This window comes from Chiloscyllium plagiosum, chromosome 12 (assembly GCF_004010195.1).
Source record: "Chiloscyllium plagiosum isolate BGI_BamShark_2017 chromosome 12, ASM401019v2, whole genome shotgun sequence".
Classification (NCBI taxonomy): Eukaryota; Metazoa; Chordata; class Chondrichthyes; order Orectolobiformes; family Hemiscylliidae; genus Chiloscyllium; species Chiloscyllium plagiosum.
This window is the reverse complement of record NC_057721.1, coordinates 8,384,603-8,406,013: the sequence shown is the minus strand read 5'-3', so window position 1 is coordinate 8,406,013 and position 21,411 is coordinate 8,384,603. Positions and strand designations below refer to the sequence as shown.

Sequence of the window (21,411 nt, the reverse complement as noted above, 5' to 3'; positions counted from 1 at the left end):
TATCCATTTGATGGGCTGTATATGATTGGCGGACTCAAACTACAACCCAGACTTCAAGGCAGTGGGTGTTATAGGTCACACAGACTTGGTGAGTCAAGGACAAACTGAATAATTACATAGATGGCTTTCAATTTTATGTAGTACTAAAATTAATTTGCTTGTCCTATAATTTCTTCAAGGTAAATCTTGGTTTACACATAAATTCAGAAAGCAATCTCGTGCTTAAAAAGGTTGAAAGCGACTGCCATACAAAGCCATAAAAAAAAATCAAACCAAGTTTTACTTTTTAATTAATGTGCACAGTTATTGAACATTGGTCTGGCCACATTTACAGTAATGCATGCAGTTCCATTTGTAACATTATAAAAAGGTTGTGAGCCATTAGAGACAGTGCAGAGTACATACCAGGTAAGATTTGACAAGCTGGGCCTCTTTTTCTCTTGAAACGGGAAGGCAGAAGAGTGATTAAGCAGAAATATTTAAAATTGTCTACAGCTTTCATAAGAATGGAAGTGTTTCCTCTTGTGGGAAGAGCTCAATCAGAGACCATCAACATCAAACAACAGTCACCTTAGAATACAGAATTCTCAAGAAACTACTTTCCTCAAAGAGTGGTAAAAAACTTGAAGCTTCTGATCTTGATCCCGACACATTGGCCTTCCTGATGCCAGAGGTCTTAATTAGACACCGATCGCCCAAAAATGAAGGCTGCAGGAAAACCAGACTGGGTATATTGAGTGGCCTTCGGAAGGCATGGGAGATCTATGCAGGTCCCACGAAATCCCAGAGCAATCACATATTCTTGAGAGCCTAAGGTCAATTGCAAGGGAGGCAGCTACTCTCACAACATTTAAGAAGCATACAGATGAGCAATCAAAATGCCAGAGTGTAGCAAACCAAGGACCATGTGCCGGTACATGGCACTTTGGCAACTAAGTGCAGTACAGTTTGGTGTTTATTGGTTAGCACAGACATAGTGAGCCAAAGGGCCTGTTTCTATGCTATATCACTCAAGGCTCTCAAGTGACTTATTAATGATTGTAATTGGCATCCTGATGTGAATGGGTGGCAATCCCAGGCTTTCTTCTGTCCCCAATTTAATTGCGGACAGTTTTCCTAATACAGGGATACTGCTGATCTTGGCTGAACCTCCTGACCTCCATTAAGCCCACTTAAAATTTGACTCATTATCTCTGCCAACTCTGTTTCGTCAATGAATTAACAATCCCAAATTTCTGGTTACTTTGGCAACTAGGTGTATTTTAACCTCTGTATCTATACTCAGGATGAATGTGCATTAAAATAAGCTACATTACTATTGTTGCTGTATATAATAGAAGCAGATACTAAATTCAGAATAAAAGACCAGATAAAAGACCACCACAATTCATGGACTATCATACAAAGCGGGTTAGGATGCAAAAGAGGCATCAGCAAACAGAAGCCTTCACACAAAATATACGGTTATGGTTATGCCACCCTTGCATAAGCCCTTCTTCAGGCTTATGCCCGAAACGTCGATTCTCCTGTTCCTTGGATGCTGCCTGACCTGCTGCGCTTTTCCAGCAACACATTTTCAGCTCTGATCTCCAGCATCTGCAGTCCTCACTTTCTCTCCAGTTATGAGATTTATATATGTTACCAACAGAGAATCCAGAGTGCCCTTTGAGATCACTTGGATAAATAGGGGATTCCTGTTGTGTCTTATTGGATACATTATTTATCTAACAAGCAGTTTTTGGCAAACAGTACACATGCAATAATAAATGTATAACAATTCAATACTTTCAAGAATCTACTAGATTCAGGTATTTACCACTCACTGTGGGGCAGAGTTCAATTTACCATTAAAGAGTCAAACATATAGGCTATAGTACAACAAATAGTCAACTGTTTGGTACAACCAAATCATGTGATTTCACTAATGTTGACCAATTATGGATCGTTCAAGAGACCACCACCTTTTCAAGAACAATTAAAGACAGCAATACCTGCTGGTCTAGCCAATGCACCGACACACTATGAACAAATAAAAGAATTTTATGTTGTCCCTTCTTGTATAAGCAATAAGTCTACACAAAAAAAATCATAACGTAAATTAAATATAACTCACGAGATTTATTGGAAACTTTTACACAGCAGCCAGTAAATATTGGCAAGTCATCACTTTCATCTGTGTCAGAACTGATCAGCCTAAGAAAGCAAGCATTTTTTAACATTAGTGCAACATACAGGAACAACATTGGGGTAAATTTTAATCTGGTACGATAGTGAAAATGGAAGATAATGGGCAGAATCATATCAGCCTCACAGTGGTGGCTTTGGAGGCTGGGCCAAGTGTATATTTGGACAGATGCCTTTTAGGTCAGCTCACTGACACCCTCATGCTTCCAGAGTCATAGAATCATCCAGTTACACAGCATGGAAACAGACCCTTCATTCCAACTCGTGCATACTGACCAGATATCCTAAATTAATCTAGTATCATTTGCCTGCATTTAGTCAATATCTCTCTAAGCCCTTCCTATACATGTACCCATCTGGATGATTTTTAAATCTTGCAATTGTACCAGCCTCTACCACTTCCTCTGGCAGCTCATTTTACACACTTACACACACACCATAAAAGCAATGCCCCTTAGGTCTCTTTTAAATATTTCCCCTCTCACCTTAAACCTATGCCCTCTACTTTTGGACTCTCCAGCCCCAGGGAAAAGATCTTGTCTACTTACCCTATCTATGCCCCTCATGATTCTATAAACCTCTATAAGGTCACCCCTCAGCTTCTGACGCTCCAGGGAAAACAGCCCCAGCCTGTTCAGCCTCTCCCTATAGCTCAAACCCTCCAACTCTGGCAACATCCTTGTAAATCTTTTCTGAACCCTTCCAAGTTTCAAAACATCCTTCCTCTAACAGAGATACCAGAATTGATCAAGAGCTGGACTAGGAAGGAGGTCAAAGTCACATAACGTTTCCAGATGCAGAGGAATTCCAACAAAAAACAGCAAGAATGCTGTGAAACAGCAGAGAACTGCCATCTCCAGTCATATACATTAAACATTTCAGTCATTGCACAGTCAATATCGACAGGTACAATGCTGCTCTGCAGCTCATCAGTCAATCCCTCAGCAACACTCCTACTCTCACATTATGGCCAGAAAGCCTTCCAATGGAATGGTCCACAATGCCTAACATTTCCCCAATTCCCACTGAATAATTGCCTCCTGTAACACAGCCCCCATAATGGGAGCACCAATGATCCACGTAGACTGGGACATAGAAATGGTACCAATATCACAAAGCTTTTTAGAGCTGATAAGACTCCATCCAACAAAACAGCATTCTGTCTTGCACTATCAGATACAGTCAAGATTTACCCCAGAGATTACTCATCTTTCACAAACAATATATGTTGTACCTGCAAAAAAAAAGTTCCAAGGCACTGCACAGATATCACAAAACCAAAATATGGGAAGACAAATAAGGGGGTCAGTGAACTAAAAGTTTAGTCAAATAGGAAAGCTTTAATGAGTATCTGAAAAGGGACAGAGCAGGGAGAGAGGTTTTGAGAAAGTTTATTCCAGTGCTCAGGATCTAGGCAACTGATAGCATGGGCAGCAATGGCAAAATAATTAAAATGGAGGGTGCAGACACAGGTATCTCAGAGAACTTTGGGCTGGAAGAGATGGAGATAGAGTCATACAGCATGGAAACAAACCCTTTGGTCCAACCAGTTCATGTCGACCATAATCCTAAACTAAACTACTTCCACTTACCTGCTCCTCATGAATATCCCTCCAAACCTTCCATAATCATGTATTTATTCAAATGTCTTTTAAACATTGTAACTGTCCATGCACCACTTCCTCGGGAAGTTAATTCCACACGCGAACCACCCTGTGTAAAAATGTGCCCCTCATGTCTTTTTTAAATCTCTCTCCTCTCACCTTAAAGATGTGGCCCCTAATCTTAAATCCCCCATCCTAGGGAAAAGACAAATATCATTAACTCCATCTATTCCCCTCATTACTTTATAAACTTCTATAAGGTCACCTCACAACCACCTACACTCCAGTGAAACAAGTGCCGGCCTATCCAGCCTCTCTTTATAACTCAAATCTTCCACATCCAACAACTTCCTGGTAAATCTCTTCTGAACCCTCTCCAGCTTGATAATATCCTTCTCATAACCTCACAGCATCCGGGATCCAGGTTCAATTCCAGCCTCGGCCGACTGTCTGCGTGGAGTTTGCACATTCTCCCCATGTCTGCATGAGTTTCCTCTGGGTACTCTGGTTTCCTCCCACAATCAGAAGATGTGCAGGTTAGGTTAACTGGCCATGCTAAATTGTCCATAGTGCTCAGAGATGTGTGGGTTAGGTGCATTAGTCAGGGGTAAATGTAGAGGAATGGGTCTGAGTGAGTGACTCTTCAGGGGGTTGGTGCAGACTTGTTGGGCCAAATGGCCTGTTCCCCCACTGTAGGGATTCCATTCCATGTATTCCAATATCCTGTAAAACCTCAATATGACTTCCAAATTCCTATACTCAAAGGACTGAGCAATGAAGGCAATGTTGAGGAATTTGAAAACAAGGATGCAACTTTCAAAATCAAGACATTGCTTGACTGGACGTATAGGTCAGCAAGCACAGGAGTGAAGAACAACAGGACATGAACAGCAGGGTTTTGCATGACCTTGTATTGATGGAGGTAGAATTTGGGAGTCCAACCAGGAGTACATTGGAATGCTATAGTCTAGAGGTATGAGGAGGGATTCAGCTGCAGATGTGCAGAGACAGAAAATATCAAGCAGTTATGAGTTGATAGTACATAATCTTGGTGATGGCGTAAACATGAAATCAGAAGTTCACCTCAGAGTCCAACGTGGATGCCTGGTCTCATAATTTGACGCAATGCTGGGTACCCACCACTGACGGCTTATAGTTGGGGCAGAGCATTGCCACCTTCCTGGTTTGAAAGGTTGTTCAACAATTTGTTGAGGAGGATGGACAATAAGCCTCAGGCACTGACCTTAGATAATAATATTTATGATCTGAAAATAATTTACTCTTGACAAGCTCAGGGAAAAGCTACTTACTTCTTCTAAGCCTCCTCTAGATCCCCTTCCATGCCAGCATATCCTTCCTTACATACTTGGCCCAAAACTACTTACAATATTCCAAATATGGTTTGACCAGAGCCTTAACAACCTCAGCAGTACATCTCGACTCTGTATTCTAGCTGTCTTGAAATTAATGCTAATATTGCATTTGCCTTCTCAACTGCCAACTGAACCTGCATGTTAACCTTAAGAGAATTCTGAATTTGGACTCTGAAGTCCCTTTATGCTTCATTTCCCCATTTAAAAAACAGTCTCAGCCTCTATTCTTCCAACCAAAATCCATAACCTCACACTTTGCTGCATTCTACTCCATCTGCCACTACTTTGCCCACTCTCCCGGACTGTCCAATGCGTCTGCAGCCAACTTGCTTCTGTAACACTACCTGCTTCTCCACCTACGGCATCTACATATTTAACAGAGGACTCAGTTCTCCACTGTGACACTAGCAATGCATTCAAATGCTTTTGCCTGATTTCAAACTTGGGTCCATTCATTTGTAAAGCTAACGCAATAACCACTGAACTACAGAAACAGGACACCATGTGTTAGTGGTGTCAAATATGGAAGGGAATGGCTAAGGACAGCAAGTTTCCTTTCCAAAAATTACATTGATGAATCAGTGGAGATTTCACAACAATCCAACAGCTTTAACATGGCTACCCACTCAAAAGGAATTATACACTAAGTCAGATAGGGTTACACTGAGTTAGATGCAAAGAATATGTTCGCAAGTGGAGCCTAAATGGGACAATACTGCAAGCTGGGGCTAAAATGGTTCTCCCTTGGTTTAAGTGCAAATTAACTCAGATTTTAAAAGATGTGCTTTTTAAAGGGTTTTTGGGGGGCTATAACATCAAATATGTGTGATGTGGAGATGCCAATGTTTGATTGGGGTGGACAAAGTTAAAAATCACAACACCAGGTTATAATCCAACAGGTTTATTTGGAAGCACTAGCTTTCAGAGCACTGCTCCTTAATCAGGTAGTCGGTGGAGCAGGATCACAGGACACAGAATTTATAGTAAAAGATCAAAGTGTCATACAACTGATGTGATGTATTGAACAAACCTAGATTGCTGTGAAGTCTTTAATCACTTAGAATGGGATGCAGGTTTCCCATTAATCCCAGAACTTATTTCAAGTCACAAGTTACAATACCCTATATGTGGTCTCACCAGGCCCATGTACAGCTGCAATAAGCTGACAGCAGTGTAGAGGTTTTGCAATATCCAAATCCAATGACCAACATAAGAACATCAAAGGGCAGTCTGCATTGCCATGACCTAGACTGCATTGGTCAAGACCGGAGATGTTAAGTTGAAGACAGTTAAAGCTTCTATCTTCAAGTCAAGAAACAGCAATTTGTTTGTAGGTTTGCTTGACTAGGTTTGTATGACGCTTTGATCTTCTACTATAAATTCTGTGGCCTATGATCTTGCCCCACTAACGAGATGGTGAAGGCACAGTGCTCCAGAAACTTGTTCTTCCGAATCAGATATACAGACAGTCATTGGTGTCTGACTGTTGCAAAAAAAGGAATCAAATTGTAGGGGTCCAGTTACTCTTCACCAGATTACTTCAGAGCACTGAAGTTAGGGCCATAATAAGTAGGAACTGGAGTAGACTGTTCAGCCCCTGGAGCCTGCTCCATGATTCGATAGGATCATGGCTGAACCAACATTCCTCAGATCCACTTTCCTGCATTTTCTGTGTAACCTTTGATTTCCCCTACTGATCAAGAAGTTTTCTATCTCAGCCTTAAAAATGGACAAGAACACTGTCTCAATAGTTGTCTGTGACAAGGAGTTCCATGGACTCATAACGCTGCAAGAGAAGAAATTCCTCCTCATCCCAGTCTTAAATTTGTACCTCTTTATTCTTAGACTTTGCCCTCTAGTCCTAGAATTGCCCATAAAGGGAAACATCCTCTCAGCATTTGCTCTGTCAAGTTTAAGAATTATTGTGTGTCATTGCTCATTCTTCTAAACCCCAGTGAGTAGAGTTGAAACATGTTTAGCCTTGCTCATCCTTTCTCAGCATCATCCTCATGAACCTTCTCTGAACTGCCTCCAATGAAATGATATATTTTCTTAAATAAGGGGACCAAATCTGTTTACAATACTCCATATGTGCTCTCACCAGCACCATGTACAGTTTCGATGACAGCAGTGTAGAGGTGTTGCAAATATCCAAATGAAATGACCAACATAAGAACATCAAAGGGCAGTCTGCATGGCCATGACCTAGACTGATTTGATCAAAACATGAGATGTGAAGATGAAGACAGTTACAGCTTCTATTACCAAATGATTGGGACAAGCAGGTTTCTCAGAGAGCTTTACTGGTATCATTGGTGACACTGGGGTTTGGAGATCAACAGCCACAGAGCCCTGATCATAAAGAATTCAAATGATAATTCGGTTTCTCAATTCATACCTTCGCACCTCTTACTGTGAGGTTTCCACAAACAACAAAACTGAAGTCAGCCATACTGCACGGACAGTGAGGGATGCAGCCTGCCAATTCATAAAGTGGTCCCTATGAGGTGGGAACAATTTAACTTGCTGTCAGCCACATCATATCCTCTAGTTACTCAGATTGCAGCTCTGTGGAAAAGTAAATTACACTCAAGGCACTTCACATATTGGCACCAATAGGAAGCAACGTGGCAAGAAGCACCAGGTTACCCACACCAAGGATTTTCATTAAGTATCTGCACACTACAGTTGCTGTGTACGCAGAAGTTATTTTTAGCATGTGATCTTCCTTGACATATCTATCTACTACATTTAAAACAAACTCTGACTCCTAAAGCTACCTCATCTATTTTTTGTTACATCCTGCTTTCTGCAAGAAGTTAAGTCCATCCTACAGTTTCGCCATCTTTTGCTAAATCTATGTCAACGATGTTGCTTTCCAAATGCATTTCTGGCAGGTCTGCCTCTTTCTCCAACTAAGGATTCCTCTTCTCCTATGCTTAACAGGGCCCTGAACCATGTGTCTGATCCATTTCCAGTCTTCTGTTCTCACCTCTTGTCCTTCCCTCCCAAAGTCATCCCTTGTCTTCGGTTTGCATCCTACAGACTCTATGTTCATCCGCTGCCATTTCCACCACCTCTAGTTTGATGTCACCACTGAACTTACTTTGCCCTGCCCTGGTAGTATTTTGAAAGGACTATTCCCACTGTGACACCCTGGTTCACCATGTAACATCTTCATTCCCCTCCCACAGCATCTGGCCAGATGATCACAGGAGGTGTAACACTTACAAAGTCAGATGTACAGCACAGAAACAGACCCTTCGGTCCAACTCGTCCATGCCGACAGAAATCTTAATCTAATCTAGCCCCATTTGCCAGCACTTAGCCCATATCCCTCTAAACTTTTCCTATCCACATCCTTTTAAATGCTGTGATTGTACCACCCTCCACCATTTTCTCTGGCAACTCATTCCAGTCACGCACCACCCTCTGCGTGAAAAAGTTGCCCCTTAGGTCACTTTTATATCTTTCTTCTCTCACCCTAAACCTATGCCCTCTAGTTTTGGACTCCCCCAACCCAGGGAAAAGACCTTGTCTATTTACCCTATCCATGCCCCTCATGATTTTATAAACTTCCATAAGGTCACCTCTCAGCCTCTGATGCTCCAGGGAAAATGGCCTCAGCCCCCTTCAGCCTCTGCCTATAGCTCAAACCCTCCAATCCTGGCAACATCTTTGTCAATCCTTTCTGAACCCTTTCAAGTTTCACAACGTCCTTCCAATAGGAAGGAGACCAGAATTGCAAGCAATATTCCAAAAGTGGCCTAACTAACATCCTGTACTTCGGTAACATGACCTCCAAACTCCTACACTCAAAACTCCAACCAATAAAGGGAAGCATACTAAACCTCTTCACTATTCTGTCTACCTGCATCTCTACTTTCAAGGAACTCTGAACTCCAAGGTCTCTTTGTTCAGCAACACTACCTAGGACCTTACCATTACGTGTATAAGTCCTGCTAAGATTTGCTTTTCCAAAATGCAACACCTCACATATATCTAAATTAAACTCCATCTATCACTTCCCAGCCCTTTGGCCCATCTGATCAAGATCCCGTTGTAATCGGAGGTAACCTTCTTCGGTGTCCACTACACCTCCAATTTTGGTGCCATCTGCAAAGTTACCAACTAAAGCACCTATTTTCATAGGCGATTCGTTTATATAAATGATGAGAAGTAGTGGACCCAGCACCGATCCTTGTGGCAGACTACTGGTCACAGGTCTCCAGTCTGAAAAACAACCCTCTAACACCTTCTGTCTTTGACCCAGTTCTGTATCCAAATGGCTAGTTCTCCCTGTATTCCATGAGATCAAACCTTGATAACCAGTCTTCCATGGGGAACCTTGTCGAATGCCTTATTGAAGTCCATGTACATCATGTCCACCACTCTGCCCTCATCAATCCTCTTTGTTACTTCTTCAAAAAACTCAAACCAAGCTTGTGAGACATGATTTCCCATGCACAAAGCCATGCTGACTATCCCTATTCAGTCCTTACCTTTCCAAATACATGTAAATCCTGTCCCTCAGGATTCCTCCAACAACTTGCCCACCACCGATGTCAGGTTCACCGGGCTATAGTTCCCTGGCTTAACCTTACCACCTTTCTTAAATAGTGGCACCATATTAGTCAATCTCCAGTCTTCTAGCACCTCACCTTGACTATTGATGATACAAATACCTCAGCAAGAGGCCCAGCTATCACTTCCTTAGCTAGGGTGCACCTGATCAGCTCTTGGGGTTTTATCCACTTTCATCCATTTCAAGACATCCAGCACTTCCTCCTCTGTAATATAGACATTTTTCAAGATGTCACCATCTATTTCTCTACATTCTATATCTTCCATGTCCTTCTCCACAGTAAACACTGATTCAAAATACTTGTTTAGCGTCTCCCTCTTCTCCTATCGCTCCACAACTAGGCTGCCTTGCTGATCTTTGAGGGGCCCTATTTTCTCCTCACTTACCCTTTGTTCTTTTACCTCCTCTTTCCTCAATGTCTGAGGCTTTGAACGCTCCTTCTAGGTGAAGCATAAATTCATTTTCCCTTCATTCAATTTAGTCAACTGTAATCAACTGTCACTGTAGCGTCCTCTACTGAGGAAGCCAAACATAAACAGCTTTGTGGAACACCTTCGCTCAGTCAGGAAGCATGACCCTGAGCTTCTGGTTGCCTGCCATTTCAATACACCTTTGTCAGTTTAATCAACCTGCTTAAACATGGTATGACACAATTCTGCAGGAGGAAGTTTAATTTGGACCTTCTGGCCCAAAGATGGGGACATGATCATTAGCCCAGGGTTCTAGATTACTGGTCCACTGACATTGCTACTATGACATTGCTTCCCTCCTGAAACAGCACACACTTTGTTTCCAATAAAAATATATATTTTTTAAATAGATTTTTAATGTTAAAACAAGTACAAAACAATACAACTCAAAACAATACAAAAAAAAACCCAAGTGAAAAAAAACCCAACCCACCCTCATGTACAAATGTAAAAACACATATAGAAAAGTATAGAATAAAAAAAACGCAAACTGGCTAGTTAACTAAATTTTAAATAAACCAACAAACTAATAAATAGTAATAACTCAGCCCAGCCAAACAAACGCTCATACATTCATAGTTCCTCCTACCTGGATATTGGACTTGTAAAACACAATCGTTACAGCCCTTGTTAGTGTGGCAGATAAATCTGTGTCAAGGTATTCCAAAAAGGGCTGCCTTGTTTTATAAAAATTCTCACTTTTGTGGTGTACCATGTTTGTGAGAAAATCCAAGGGAATATGCTCCATAACAATCTCCCACCAACCCAACAGGCCCAGGGGGTTTTCAGATATCAAAACGTGAGAATATTGAACAGTTTTTCTTTTGCGCGTCTGCAGGAAATACACTGGCCAGGTCCAAAAGGAGAGAGATGGGATCCTTTTCCACCCTTACACCCAAAATCCTCTCCATTGCGCCCGCTACAGCACTCTGATATGTTTGAAGCCTATCACAAGACCAGAGACAATGGGTAAGAGTGCCTATACAGACTTTGCACCTGGGACAAGAAGATATCCCTGGTTTAAATTTTGACAAATGGTCCGGAGCCAAGTGGATCCTGTGGAGAATCTTCGACTGTAAAGTATGGGTCCTGTTGCAAATTGATATCTTCCTTGCATTCTCCCAAATATCCTTGCATGCCTCTGCGAAGACTTCAACACCCAGCTCTCTCCCCAACATCCTGCAGAGTCGATCAAACTCATCTGAGGGGGCGCCCCCCGATTGATGATGTAAAGTACTGACAGAAAGTATACTCTTAGCACTTAGCACCCCCCTCTATGTTGGATTTGCAGGGATCAGTCAAAAGTGTGGTTTTTTTTGGATAATATCCCTAACTTGAAAAAACCAAAAGGGGTCTCTACTAGATAACTCATACTTCCATACTAACTGATCAAAGGAAATCATTATGTTTTCCTCAAATAAATCGCCCATGCAAGACACACCCCTAGGTGCCCAACGTTTAAGTCCTGCATCTATCATTCCTGGTTGAAAAATGAGCATACCCACTAAAGATGTAAAGAAAAGATGTTTTGCCAATATTGCCTTCCCTCTGTCAAACTGCCCTCCATGCTTTAACAGTATTGATAACCATCGAGTTATGGCAATATTCCCTAACTGTCCTCATCTTGTCCAAAAGCAGCAAACTGGTAAGGGGGCACCTTACCTGGGAGGCTTCGATATCTAGCTATATTGAACGAGGATCCCCACAGACCCAGTCACTCATCTAGGACAAAAGCGAGCTTAATTGGTAATTTTTAATGTCCAGAAGGTCCACTCCCCCCAGTCTGTGAGGCAGTTGCAGTTTGGCTAATTTAATGGGGGGCTGCTTACGATGCCAAATAAAGGAGCTGAACCAGCGTTCAGTCTCCTGAGTGTTTGTTTATTGAAAATCAGGGGGAGCATCCGTATAGGGTATAGCAAACAGGGGAGAATATTCATCTTAATAAGTGCAATCCAACCCAACCACGAGACTAGAAATGCCTCCCATCTTTGAAGATCTTGTTTAATCTTTTTCAAATAATTGGATAAAATTGGCTTTGAATAGCCAATCCAGAACTGGAGTAATGAATATGCCCCAATACACAAAACCCCCGTGACCACCTAAATGGGAAATCTATAGTCGTGCTCAAGACCAAGCTCCTTCGTAAGACCACCCATAGGCATAGCCTCTGATTTTGTAGTTAACCTTGTACCCCGAAAAGGCACCAAATGCGTGAATGTATTGTATCAGGTGAGGCACTGAGACTGCTGGATTTGTCAAAAAATTAAGACATTGTCTGCATACAACAAAATCTTATGTAATTTTGACCCCACATCTGAGCTGATATATTGGGATCCCCACGAATGGCCTTCAATCACCAACGTGAAAAGCAATAGTGAAAGGGGACAGCACTGCCGACTGCCCCTAAAAATTGCTTGATCATACCCCATTGGTGATGACCACCACGAGAGGGCCACCATAGAGAACCTTTACCTATCTTATAAAGAGTTTGTCCAATACAAACTGCTCCAGAGTACAGAAAGGTATGGCCAAGCAACTCATTCAAATGCCTTCTCTGCATCTACAGAAATCACCAATCCCTGTTGTTGGCATGCCTGAATTACATTAAGCAGCCTCCTAACATTATTGGAGGATCTGCGACCCTTTATGAAGCCTGTCTGATCCTCTTTAATCATAGAAGGTAATACAGTCTCCAGCCTTAATGCGAGCGTCTTACAGAGGATTTTAAAGTCTACATTTAAGAGTGAGATGGGCCTGTACAAAGCATGGTCTTCTGGGTCCTTCCCTTTTTTAAGGAAAAGTGAAATATTGGCCGCTCTCAGAGATGGTGGGAGACAATCGTGACTGTATGAATCATTAAACATAGTGAGCATCGGGCCTGACAGTATACTTATAAATTCCTTATAGAATTCACTGGGAATTCTGTCAGAACTGGACGGTCATTCCACACTGAAGCTGCCTCACAGCTTCCTGCACTTCTTGCTCTGATAACGGGGCATTGAAAAAGGACTCTTGTTTGGGAGTCACACCCGGGAGCTTCAGATCCTTAAAAAAAAATTCCATTTTTGCCTACCCCTCCTCACAATCCTCAGATTGGTATAACTTAGAGTAAAACCAGTGAAATGCCACATTAATCTTTTTTAGAATCACGTTAGGTTCCCAGACCCTTCCATAATCGCCATAATGGCTTGTAGGGCACTCCTTTATCCGGCAAGAAACGCTAAGTATTTGCCTGGCTTGACACCACGCTCATATAACCTTTGCTTTGCAAAATCCAGTTCTTTCTTTGCCATCTGCATGAGCACAGAATTCAATGCAAACTGCAGCGAGGGTCTGTCAAAGTAGGCCTTCCCGGCTGCCTTCAACCGTGCTTCAAGGAGACATTGCTGCTCACCCTTCTGCCGCTTCCTACTGACGGAATTTGAAATAACTAACCACCTAGCATAGGCTTTGGCAGTTTCCCAGAGAACGGATGAGCTATCAACCAAGCCTATGTTGATGTCTAGGAACGCCCAAAATTCCCTAGAGAAATACTCCATAAACTTATTATTATTGAGGATAAAGGGATCCATTCGCCAGTACTTCGAACCCACTGTAACGTCCTTAATCTTAACCATAAGGTACACTGCAGCATGATCAGAGATGGTAATATTACCAATTGTACAAGATGCCACCAAATCAGGTGTTACCGCAGGGGTCAGAAGAAAACCCCACAATCTTTGGGTGACATCTTTGCGGATTGGAGAAAAACATAAAATCCCTACCTGTAGAATGGAGATGCCTCCAGACATCCACCAACGCACTGTTTAGTTTGTACAGAGGGTATTGAGGGACCTTTGGTCAACCTATCTAAAATGGGATCCATGAGACAGTTAAAATTTCCCCCTATAATGATGAGCCAGGACTCCAGACTTATCAGTTTAGAAAAAGCGTCTACCAAAACTTTAAGGGGATCAGCTGGAGGGCAATAAACATTTAAAACATTATATTCTTCCCCATTTATCAAGGCTTTAAGAATTACAAACCTCCCGTGTGTGTCTTTAACACACTCCAACAATTTAAATGGGAGATTCTTCTTAACCAATGTAGCCACTCCCCTACTTCTGGTATTAAATGATGAAAAATAAACTCGGTCAAAGCCATTCTGCTGTAATTTCAGATGCTCCTTGTCATCCAAGTGTGTCTCCTGTAACAAAGCCGTATTCACCTTCGCCTTTCTAAGACTCAAGAGCACTACTTCGTCTTAATTGGTGAGTGACTTCCCTTGATATTCCAGGTACACCATTTAATCAAGTCATTAGCCGTAGCCTTCTGCAATAACATTTAAATTCCAGACCACAAACTGAGTTTTAGTGTCACGTGATCCACCAAATATAAAAACTACATGAACTAAACCCACTACATTTAACAAACCTACAAAAACTATTGAAAATAAAGTGCTAACAGTGCTGAGTAGGGAACTCACTCCCTGCCTAGAGAGGGCAACTACCCTTCCCAAACTGCCCATAAGTAGGCATCTAACCATCCCAGAGGAGAAAGTGAGGGGTGCAGATGCTGGAGATCAGAGCTGAAAATGTGTTGCTGGAAAAGCGCAGCGGGTCAGGCAGCATTTAAGGAACAGGAGAATCGATGTTTCGGGCATAAGAAGAAGGGCTTATGCCCGAAACGTCGATTCTCCTGTTCCTTGGATGCTGCCTGACCTGCTGCGCTTTTCCAGCAACACATTTTCAGATCTAACCATCCCAACCACCTTCACTTCTCCCAGCTAGAGCCGCACTGCAAACACAAGCAGAAAAGATTAAACACCCATAGAATACCAATATGAATAAAAAAGCATTTTTTAAAAAAAGGGAATAAATACCCCACCCATCCTTTGGTCTGCCCTAACTTAGAAATTGAAAATGTATTTCTCAACCGCCGCCAGACATAGTTTCAACCAAATTATTATCAATAGAGAAAAAAAAAAGATAAAGCTCCAACCGGACTTCCTCCATTTATTTTACAAAACAACAAAGACATACCCAAACAACGCTATTTATACATACTAAAATTGTTCACATTAGGTTAATTTGTTCTCCGACGTGTCAAAGAGATGTATGGATCCATCTAGGGTGTACCAAAGCACTGACGGATGCTTCACGGATTAGGCCCTTTGGATCCTTCTCCTGGACTCTGGAAGCCTCCATGACTTTCTCCTTATCCCGGTAATGATGAAACCACACCAGGAGAGGACGGGGATGTTGACCCAGACCCGATCTCCGCGCTGCGACCTGGTGAGTCCTCTCTATCTTCAATCTTCTCATGCCAGCCTCCAAGTCAAGGAATTTCGGCAGCGAGTCCTCAACAAATTCCTCAGGCCGCTCACCTTCCTTACCCTCAGGCGGATGGATGATCCGAACATTTTTTTCTCCTGCCTCTGTTCTCAAGATCATCCATTTGGTTGTGCAAATTATGGACCTGCGTCTCCAGGGCTTGGATCCTATCCTTGGATGAACTGACATCAGCTTTCACTACTGTGACCCTGTGCTCCACCTCATTCATTCTTTTCTTCAGGTCTCCCAGCTGCTGCTCATGCTTCTGCAGCATGAGAGAGATTCGTGCCAGTTTCTCTTCAATCTGTTGCCCCAGCATCTCAAGCTTTTGCGAGTTCATTCACCAGGGCCTGGAAAATAATTGACTCAGAGGATCCTGCAGCTGAACTGCAGGTCCGACCTCGGATGCTCCTCTTTCCCTTTTTCAGCATTTCTGGACGGCTGGAAATGCAGGCGAGTTCATTTTTAGAAGTTTCTTGGGACTCCACGATCTTTCCAGAGTCCATTAAAGGATTCTTAAGGGACTTCACAGGGTAAGTGCTGAGAAGATGTTTCCCTCCTGGAAAAGTCTACGGGCAGAGGGCATAATCTCAAAATAGAGTGGCGTCAATTTAAGAATGAGATGAGGAAGCATTTCTTCTTTAAATGAGTTAAGTGTCTTTGGAACTCCTAACCATATACAGCCGTGGGGGCAGAATTCTCGTGTATATTTAAGGCTGAGATAGATAGCTTCTTGATCAGTAGGGGAATCATAGTTACAGGTAAAAGGCAGAGAAGTGGACATGTTGGATCAGTTGTGATCCTAATGAATAGGGAGCAGGCTCAAGGGGCCAAATGGTCTACTCCTGTCCTTACTTCTTATGATCGTATACATGTGATAATAGGCGGGGGTTGGGGTGTTGGGCAGGGGGGGAAAGAGTACAGAAAATGTACATAATATTATTATGCAGTAGTCAGTTCATGAAATTAAGAGAATTCATGTTTCATTTATAATGTAAAACAAAATAATACTTCCATCTAAATGTAACTAAAAAGTGCTTCCTGAATCAACTGATTTTATCCCTGTGGAAATGAAATGAAACGATTGTAAAATGTGGCAACATCTACACCAGCCTTGTACTATGTACATTAAATAATTTTAAGGTTTGACGGACGAACATTGGACAGTCTTTCACTTACCTCTTTCTCACAGCAGGTTTTCTCTGATTAAGGCTTTTCTTGTAGAATCGGAAATAAAAAAATTGAAATTGAATAAAGTCATCAAGAGAAGAAAAGGTAAGTATCAAACATAAGTAAACCTTATTGCTTTGTGCATCTTAAATGGAAAATGCTTCATTTATTATTGCAATTACCTCATTCAGAACTAAATAAAATGAATGTTTTTTTTTAATTGATTAATCTTTTAAAACTTATATATTCATAAGTAGTACAATGTCAGATTAGAGAAAGGTATCATATGACAGCAATGGAGGATCAGGGTATGGATCAGAGTATATGTGATATGAATATTGCACAATACAGTAGTGAATCTCACAGCGATAGATTACTGTGAATTTCTCTGCAGGTGCCTGAAAAGTCCATGTGTTTAACAGTCAAAGACAATTGCAATGTCACCACTAGTGATGTACAGAGCTGATTGTCACTCGAGATCTTCATGGACCAAATAAGACATACCAGATGCAGCCTCTTAATTTTAAACCTCATTATTTTATTCCTCCACTATAGCCAAGCTGTTGAATTTGGATCTTGATGATTTCCTCCAAATACTGCACTGTCTACATTCTGTGCTATCTTCTCTAGTTCTCACTGCATAAAAAGAAAGTAGGTAATAACAATGACATCTATTCTGAGGGATTGAAAACTATTTGTGCGACTCAAATAATTAGTTCAAATACTTCATTCAAGTTTACAGCATAGACTGGGATCATATAGCCTACTGAATCTGGCCTAGCCCTTTGCCTTAAAATAATTTACATTGACCCACTTTATCCCCATATTACTGTTTCAATATCTTCAAATACTGATCCAATTTTATCTTAAAAGTATACTATGATTTCTAATTCAACCACTACTACAAAACACTCCATTTGTTATCATCACTCTGTTAATGAATTTTCTCAAACTCACTGTAATCGACCAAATTAATAATTACTGAATTTATAACAGTTCACAAAGGATGAATGAAAGAAAGATGTCTACTTACTGATAATCCTGATTGCGGTTTCTTGCTATTAAAGGCTAGATGACGATTATTCTCCTCAACAGTAGCAATGTCATCATCTGTACCACTGCCAGCATCATTACCTTGAAGGAGTTGTCACATTCGTCAGACTTCAGTTTAGTTTTAATAATTCAAAGTTGCTATTCAGTAACTTAAATTATCAACAGAATTAAAATGAATGTCAAAAAAGATTAAACATCCAATATCAGAAGTTAACCAACTTGGAATTGAGAATAGACCACAGCTTTGAGTTATGAATGGTAATCAGCTTTACGCCTAATGGTAGCACTTTAGCCTGAGTCAGAAAGTTATGGCCCCCAGTCCCATTTGAAAGATTTGAATGCAAAGTCTAGGCTAGCATTTCAGTGCAGTATTGAGGGAGCACTGCAGCACTGGATGTGTAATCCCTCAAATGAGACATCTACCTTTCTTCTTAGGTGGATACACAATATCCCATGGCACTACAGAGGAATCATGATTATCCGAACGACACGGGTGGGGAGTATTTTGATCAGTAATCGAATGTTCAGATAATCACATTTCGGATAACACAGTTCACCCAAGCATTGGGACCTTGAGATCTTGTTCGGATAATCCGACATTTGGATAATCGAGATTGCTCTGTATTTGGAAGATTTTTCTGTTCCACCCAGTGTCATTAACAATATTTATCACTTATCAGAGAAATAGATCATTTGTCCATAGTCACATTACTGCTTGCGCAACTTTGTACACTAACTGATTGCATTATCTATGACATTGCAGCAGTGACCACATTTAAGGCTGTATAGAGTGCTATTGAAATGGACTTTATTCCTTTGCCATTATTAGTAATGAATAATAAAGTAGATATGATATAGATTTTAACAAACTATATTTCCTTTTTACAGGAGATGAATTGCAATACTACTGCTCCTATGCTAAAATCTATTTAAAACATTTGTAAACTGTATATCAAGTGTTTACTTCGTGGTTTAATATTTTTGGGCTATAATTTTATCCTAGTATTCACTGGTTTCATTTCTTTTGGTACTTAGGGTTTCTCAAATACTCCACCATCCCCAACCCCATATAACAAACAGGATTTAACAAAATATAAAAATACACAGTTATATAGTAACTTTCCTAAAAGGCAAAAAATGAGGCTGCTGTCTATCAACTCTTCTCACAAAATGATCAACACATGTAGATTAGTGGAGGGCTAATTCATAGAATTAGTTAATAAACTATTAAATGTTGTCATGGGGTGATATACCACTCTTTGAAAGTGGTAAGGCAAATTGATAAAGCTGCTAAAAATTGAATTAGCTGTTTTATGAGTAAATAGATGGAATTAGTTTAGAATGGCGTTTGTGGTTGATGCAGACATGGTGTGCTGAAGGGCCTGTTGCTGTGCTGTATTGTTCTATGTTTTATAAGGCAAATAGTACAAAAGCAAGAGTCGTATATCAAATCTTTATACAACACTGATTGACATCAGATGAAGCAGCATATAAAATAATGGATGTCCTGCTTGAGGAACTGTTAACATCTTCAAGAGAGGACAGGAGAGATTTCCTGGAATGGTACCAGGAATAAGCAACTTCAGTTACATGGAGAGACTAGAGAAGCTGGAATTTTCTGTTCAGAGTGGAAGAGATTAACATAGAACGGTACAGGTCCTTTGGCCCTTGATGTTGTGTCAACCTTTTATCCTACTCCAAGATAAAACTAACCTACATACTCTTCATCCATGTACCTATCCAAGAGTCACTTAAATGTCCCTACTGTATCTGATTCTATTACTACTGCTGGCAGTGCATTCCACACACCCACCACACTCGGTATAAAGAACCTACCTCTGAGATCTCCCCAAACCTTCCTCCAATCACCTTAAAATTATGCCCTCTTGTGACAGCCAACTCTGCCCTGAGGAAAAAAGCCTGGCTACTCATTCTATCTATGCCTCTCATCATCTTGTACACCTCTATCAAGTCACCTCTCATCCTTCTTCACTCCAAAGACAAAAGCCATAGCTCCCTCAGCCTTTCTTCATAAGGCATGCCCTTCAGTCCAGGTAGCACATTGGTAAATCTCCTCTGCATCCTCCCCAAAGCTTCCAAATCCTTCCTATAATGAGGCAACCAGAACTGAATACAATATTCCAAGTGTGGTCTAACCAGGGCTCCAAAGAGCTACAGTATAACCTCACAGCTCTTAAACTCAATCCTCCTGCTAATGAAAACCAAACACCATATGCCTTCTTAACAACCCTATCAACTTGGGGGGCAGCTTTGAGGGATATGTGGACACGGACCCCAAGATTCCTCTGTTCCTTCACACAGCCAAGAATCCTGCCTTTAACCCCGAAATCTGTTTTCAATACTTGACTTTCCAAAATGAATCAATTCACACTTTTCTAGGTTGAACTCCAACTGCTACATATCAGTCTAGTTCTGCAACCTGTCAATGTCTTGTTGCAACCTACAATAGCCCTCCACACTATCCACCATTCTACCAACATTCGTGCCATCGGCAAACTTACTAAACTACCTTTCCACTTCCTCAATCAAGTATTTTCTAAAGGTCACAAAGAGCAGAGATCCCAGAACAAATTCCTGCAGAACACCATTCGTCTCCGAGCTCCAGGCTGAATACTTTCCATTTACTACAACCGTCTGTCTTCTATGGACCAGCCAAATCTGTATTCAGACAATCAAATTTCCCTGTATCTCATTCCTCCTTACTTTCTGGATAAGTCTACCATGGGGAACCTTATCAAACACCTTGCTAAAATTCACGTACACCACATCCACTGCTCTACCTTCAATGTGTTTTGAGACATCCTCAAAGAATTCAATAAGCCTTATGAGGCATGATCTGCTCCTCAAAAAGCCATGCTGACTATCTCTGAACTATGGTTTTCCCAAGTAATCTCTCAGAATCCTCTCAAATAATTTGCACACCACCGACGTAAGACTGACTGGTCTGTAATCCCCAGGATTTCCATATTCCCTTTCTTGAACAAGATTATAATATTTGCCACCCTCCAGTCACATGGCACTACTCCAGTGGACAATGAGCATGCAAAGATCATCACCAAAGGCAGAGCTATGTCATCCCTCGTTTCCTGTAGTAACCTTGGGTATATCTCATCTGGTCCAGGGGACTCCTCTATCCTTGCATTTTCCAAAGTTTTCAGCACACTCTCCTTCTTAACATCAACCTGTTTAAGCATATCAGCCTGTGTCACGCTGTCCTCACAAACGTCAATTGGATTTAACAGAGCTATTCAAACAAAATGAAGGGTTTTGAGAGAGAAAGCAAGGAGAAATGTTTCCACAAGTGAGGGCTGGAAACCAAATCACATCAATTTAAGAAAAGGCAAATTCTAAAGGAGAGGGAGGGGATCATGATTAAAATAAGTGCTTCCTGTACTAGCCAGATCTAGGAATCTGAACAGGTCTGGTACAGCATTTGTTGTGTGGCATTTTGCCAGTTGTGTTAGGGAAGATTTAAAATACATCAGTAGGGACATAAGAATAATAGATTAATAGGTTAGTAAGTTAAAAGGTGAAGTCAGAATAAAGAAACATTCTAAATCAGGGCTGCAGGGCACATATGTGAATGTATGAAAAATAAGAAATAAGATTGGAGAGTTACAGTCATAATGTTGATATAAT

The 21,411-nt window shown here is 41.2% G+C and overlaps 1 protein-coding gene across 3 annotated transcripts in view; it reads right to left on the bottom strand.

Annotated features, from left to right (window-relative positions):
• phf11 (PHD finger protein 11) overlaps window positions 1-21,411 on the bottom strand; it is a 70,125-nt gene that overhangs the window by 26,515 nt on the left and 22,199 nt on the right. For all 3 annotated transcript variants that reach the window (XR_006313120.1, XM_043700418.1, XM_043700419.1), the window contains exons 5-7: window positions 17,732-17,832; window positions 16,708-16,745; window positions 2,114-2,193 (exon numbers count right to left, since the gene is read on the bottom strand). Coding sequence is in view for 2 of the 3 variants with exons in the window: in XM_043700418.1 (XP_043556353.1) it covers window positions 2,114-2,193; window positions 16,708-16,745; window positions 17,732-17,832 (219 nt within the window). In the remaining variant the exon portion in view is untranslated. The remainder of the gene's footprint in view (window positions 1-2,113; window positions 2,194-16,707; window positions 16,746-17,731; window positions 17,833-21,411) is intronic.